This window comes from Engraulis encrasicolus, chromosome 5, assembly GCF_034702125.1.
Source record: "Engraulis encrasicolus isolate BLACKSEA-1 chromosome 5, IST_EnEncr_1.0, whole genome shotgun sequence".
Lineage (NCBI taxonomy): Eukaryota > Metazoa > Chordata > Actinopteri > Clupeiformes > Engraulidae > Engraulis > Engraulis encrasicolus.
Window position 1 is genome coordinate 13286827 of NC_085861.1, and position 6000 is coordinate 13292826.

Genomic DNA, 6000 nt, shown 5'->3' on the forward strand with positions numbered 1-6000 from the left:
CGTAGTTCTCTTAGCCTTCGCTCGTTTTCTCACTCTCCCACAGTCCTTTTCCATTTCTTTCATTCTTTCTACTTCCTCTTCATCCTCTTCCCCTCTCTGTTGCACATACTCTCTCTCTCTCTCTCTCTCTCTCTCTCTCTCTCTCTCTCTCTCTCATTTCCCTCATGGCTTTCCTACTCAGTTTTCCTTTTCATGTTATTTTCCACCCCCCCCCCCTTTCATCTCCTCCATTCTATCCCTCGTTCCACCTCTTGTTGCTCTCTGCTGCTCAAACGTTTCTTTTTCCTCTCTTTCGCTCTCTGCCCCTTTTCGTTCTCTTTCCTTCACACACATTCCCTCCCTCTTGAGCCTTTATTGACGTTGCTGGCGTGTAATAGTTTAATAGTTCATTACAAACCAATTTTGTGAGGGTGATTTGTACCACAGGGGGGTTAGTGTAGTAGAGAAATGTCTTCCCTCTAAAAATGTGTTCGCGATAAGCCTTGGGCCTTGATACCCCCCGCCATCAGGCCTGCTGACAGCTGTAGCCGGGCCCTGGACAAAATCATCTGAAAGGCCCCCCACCCCCACTCAATACAATGTAATGAGAACCCACTTCTATCCCCCCAACCCTCTTCAGTCCGTCTTGGGGCCTCTGTGATCTGCAAATCACACACACACACACACACACACACACACACACACACACACACACACACACACACACACACACACACACACACACACACACACACACACACACACACACACACACACACCCACACACACACACACACACACACACACACACACACACACACACACACTCACACATTCATCCAACCCGGAAGAGCGCCTCCCCCCTCCAGGAGACTGCGGCTGTCTACGGTCGTTAGGTTACTGTCTGCGTTGATCTACGCCTCCACACAGGATTCCACCTTCTCAGCTATGGACTGGACAATTACCCTACTCTATTTGTTTGTTTGTTAGTCTTTCTGCACTATGGAGTTAACCAGAACTGTCATTTCACTGCAAGCTAGCCCACAAGGTTAGGGTTGTATGTGACAAATAAATTACTCTTACTCTTACTCTTACTCTTACTCTTACTCTTACTCTTACTCTTAAACACACACTCACACACACACACTCACACTCACACACTCACACTCACACACTCACACTCACACACACACACACTCACACACACACACACACACACACACACACACACACACACACACACACACACTCACACACACACACACTCACTCACTCACTCACTCACTCACTCACTCACTCACTCACTCACTCACTCACTCACTCACTCACTCACTCACTCACTCACTCACTCACTCACTCACTCACTCACTCACTCACTCACTCACTCACTCACTCACTCACTCACACACACACTCACACACACACACAAATACACACACACACACCATTGCTGCTCCCGCTCAATGACATGCGTAGAATTACCTGCTGCGCTGCACGTTTGAAGTTACATATTCTTTGTTTGCATGTGAAGAAATTGTATGTGGGAAAAAGGCAAGGCTTTTGGATCATTCTTCTACACATGCTGATGGCCCAGGTGTTGTATGCTCTGCATGCGCTGTGAGATCATAATCCGCAGACGTCACTTAAAATGTAGAACAAGGTGAAGGACAATTGTGAGGGGAATTAATGAAAACTCCTGAGAAGACGGTGAGATAGCTGAGTGAATTTGGCTGCACTTGCACACAGGGCCGCTGACAGCTTTGGCCGGGCCCAGGACAAAGTGATCAGAAGGGATCCCCTACTGAATACATATACAATATAATGTGAACCAGTGCTTGAAGTGGGCTGGAACGCATCGGAACGGCGTTCCGGAACTTTTCGTCCATTGGATTTTTTTCATCCATTGGGTTCCATCACTTTTTTCAGTTGAGGTAAAAGTGAAAGTGATCTGATGCAGCCTAGAATCCAATCCAACTCAAAATCAATCACGTGGGGACAGAAACTAAGTCAAACCACTGCAGACATGATTATTTCTGTTGTGCTCACTGACCACAACCTCATGATGATAACTTGGCTTGTCACCCTTAGTCTCATTGCAGGCTGTCATCATGCTTTAGCGTATGTATCGCACGCTAGTGCATTCAGCGTGTCGGTGCGACGCCTTTCGAAGTTAAAGCGTGCTCCTCAGCGCAACGGTAAAGCGCTTTCCTGCACTTTTGACACGTGACGAGGTTTGCACAGTTTTCCCGCCGTGTCTGCGATTTTGTTTTGCTACAGCGCATTTCTGTTACTAAACGCAAATATGATTTGCTGTGCCCTAACCAAAACCATCCCTAAACCTAACCTGTCAGTAAAGCAATGTTTCTGCTGCTTTACTTTGCCCAGAACAGCAACATTAGGCGAATTTCATTAAGCGAATTTTCATTTCATCCCTAAACCTAACCTGTCACAGGGCGCTGTGGAGCATGACTTAACTTAAAAAGGCGTATTGGATACACGCGATAGTGGGTTCAAATCAGCGTGTCTTGTATACGCTCTGTCATGATGACATGCTGCTCATTGACTTTACATAGAAAACACATCATTGAGTGAAATTATCCCTAATAGCCTAGGTCCAGATTGAGATGATCACACACTTCAACAACTTCAAAATAATGTTGTGACTAATTTATTGGTTAAATTTTGTAATTTCAATGTGTTTTCCATGTTATTTTCTCCTTCATGTTTAATTATGGTGGCTCAAAAAGGACAATGCTGATAGCGTTTTAGGAAGCATCTGAGGCACTCCCAACCAGAATTTTGTTAGCCAGGCCAAGGTTGTCACCATGTCACACTGTCTACTGTCACATAACAGAAGAACCCCCCCTTCAAGTTCTTACGGAGACCCAATTGATACCATGTTATTATTGCAGTACTGTAGTAATGGCACGTAAATAAATAACATGTTATCAGTGATAATTGACTATTTTCGTGATGTCTGCAGGGTTTGGCGAGGGCTGCCTCGGCCAGAATTACATAGTCGACCCACCCCCACTGACCACTTTTGCCCATTTCTGTGCATAATTACTGATAACATTTGCTATTGTGTTGTAGGGTCACGTGGTGATGGGGAACAACGCTGTGTCACCATATCAGCAGGTGATTGAGAAGACCAAGTCTCTCTCCTTCCGCAGCCAGATGCTCGCCATGAACATCGAGAAGAAGCTCGCACACGCTCACCGGAATGAGGTGGGTACCGCACCGCACCGCACCACAACGCACCGCACCGCACTCCCCCCCTCCCCTCACCTTATCTCTCCCATCCCTTGCCTCCATCCCTCTCCACTCCTCCCCTCTCATCAGTCATGCTCACCGGAATGAGGTGGATACCACACCACACCACAACACACTGAACGGCTCTCACCTCATCTCTCCCCATCCCTCCCCTCCATTCCTCTCCATCCCGCCCCTCTCCTCAGTCACGCTCACCGGAATGGGGCAAGTACATTTCCGCAAACCCCACCCCACCACACGCCACTGCACCGCACTCCTCCCCTCACCTTCATCCCACCCCACCCCGTCCCCTCACCTCATCTCTCCCCTTCCCTCTCCTCCATCCCCTACCCTCTCCTCTCCTCCTCTCTGTCCTTCTTCTCCGTCCCCTCCATAGCTCTCCACCCCTCTCTCTCCTGCACCCCTCTCTCTCCTCCCCCTCTCTCCTCCCCACCCCTCTCTATTCCATCCATTTCCATTCCACACCAGCACTCTCCATCCCACCCCTCTCCACCATCCCTCCCCTCCTCTCTCCTCTCCACCATCCCTCCTTTCTCCTCTCCTCCACCCCTACCCTCCTCTTCTCCCCTCTCCATCCCTCCCCCCTCTCCTTTCCTCCTCTCATCCATCCCTCCCCTCCTCTCTCCTCTCCCCCCCTCTCCATCCCTCTCCTCCACTCTCCTCTCCTCCTCTCTCCATCCCTCCCCAGCACTCTGCCCCCCTCTCTCTCTCTCTCTCTCTCTCTCTCTCTCTCTCTCTCTCTCTCTCTCTCTTATCTGTGTGATCTCATCTGTTTGGCTGCGTGCCCTGTTGTTTACTCACACAACACACAGCCAAGCCCACAGACCAAACCCCAGAGGAATGCCAAACAGCCCTGAGACGCACGCACGCACGCACTCACGCACACAGTGCACGTCACCCCAGCAGTCCCAAGTTGTCGTTCGCTGGCATCGCATGGCCAGTATGAGCAAGTTTAACACAGACAATGCTTTCATCATCCCACTGCGTCTTCAAAGGACTAATGACAAGGTAGATGCTGTAGCGCGCTGTAAAAGGAGAAGAGAAGAGTAGAGAGGAGAGGAGAGTAGAGGAGAAGAGACGAGGGGCGGCGCTAAGGAACGAAGACAAGCATTGGGGATGCATGACTCAGCTTACTTGCGTAAATAATGTTATGAGTCTTTCTCTCTCTCTCTCTCTCTCTCTCTCTCTCTCTCTCTCTCTCTCTCTCTCTCTCTCTCTCTCTCTCTCTCTCTCTCTCTCTCTCTCTCTCGGTCTGTCTCTCTGTCTCTATCTATCTCTCTCTCTGTCTGTCTCTCTCTCTCTCTCTCTCCCTCCCTCTCCCCCTCTCCCTTCTTCCCTCAGACACGCAAAGACGTCTGTCTGTCTCTGTCTGTCTGTGTCTTAGGCACAAACTCACAATCTACGCATTAGCTTTCTTGTTTTCTCTCTCTCTCTCTCTCTCTCTCTGACTCTCATGGTCAGGCATTCATCCCACGCTCCCCCTATACAAGGTGTTAGAGGAGGTTAAATGAATGCTGTCTGGGACCTGCAGGGATGCAGTCACCTCTGTGGTGGGAAATGACTAGGGGTGTAAATCATGGCCTCCAGCAGCCATTCGATTACTTTCGATACTTATGAATTCCCCATGATACGATACGATAAGATACGATTCCCCCCCCCCTCAATTACTTTTCCACTTCTATTATGTTATGGAGCTAGGACATTGGTCAGGGGCCAGCGATTCGATTATGTTCGATACTTAAGAATGGCCCACAATGCCATATGACTTGATTCGATCGTCAGCCGTAGCATCGATTCGTATCGATTACTACTTAGAGGAGTAGAGGACGGCAGAGTTCCTGGGGCCTGTTTTTGTTGTTTGGTTTGTTGGTTTGTTTTGTTTTTCAATAATGATGCTTCTCTAGGTCGTCCTCAGACGAGCCTTCCATCGTTGCTTCCAGTCATCCCGATTCTCCATACATCTTTTTAGTTCGCTGGTACTCTGGGCTCCGGCGTCCTTCTTGAGTATGTTCATAAATGTTAGTGTGGGACGTCCTCTTAACTGGCACCCATGTGATGGTTCCCATAGCACCAGTTTGCTGGCTGGCAGTTCTGGGTGCCTTTGGCAATCCCAATGCATCCCAATAATGAATTCATCCAAAATAGCTTCTATTGGGTTCAGGTTAGGACTGTGTGCAGGCAAATGATGTCTTTATGGACATTGCTTTGCGTCCTGGTGCACAGTCATGTTGAGGAAGGGGCGTGCTCCAAACTGTTCCCGCAGCGCTTGGAGCATGGAATTGTCAAAAGTGTTTTGGCATCCTGAACCATCAGTAACGCCCATAAAGACATTGATGACATAGTATGGATGTATGGATGAACTTGCCTGGCCTGCACCTGAACTAACCTGAACACACTGGGATGAATTAGAGCAGAGACTGATAACACGGCCTTCTCACCCAACACCAGTGTGTGATCCCACCAATGCGCTTTAGGAAGAACGGTCAACATTTCTATAAACGGCCTTCCCAAATGAGTTGAAGGTGTAATGACTGCAAAAGGTGGACAATGTCCTATTGAACCCCGTGGTTTAGGAATGGGATGGCCTCAATTACTCAGTTCGTACTGTACGTATGAGTCAAGGCAGGTTAGCGAAATTTTTTGGTGATATGGTGTATTTTGATGAGCTTAGCCAAGATCGTGGGCAGTCATGGGTAAGCGGTTGGGCAGTCATGGGTAAGCGGTTAGGGTGTCAGACTTGTAGCCCAA

General features: G+C 48.8%; 1 protein-coding gene across 1 annotated transcript in view; it reads left to right on the forward strand.

Annotated features, from left to right (window-relative positions):
* eif3ea (eukaryotic translation initiation factor 3, subunit E, a) overlaps positions 1–6000 on the forward strand; it is an 82960-nt gene that overhangs the window by 73279 nt on the left and 3681 nt on the right. The window contains exon 12 of the mRNA XM_063197999.1: positions 3073–3207. Within this exon, the coding sequence (XP_063054069.1) occupies positions 3073–3207 (135 nt within the window). The remainder of the gene's footprint in view (positions 1–3072; positions 3208–6000) is intronic.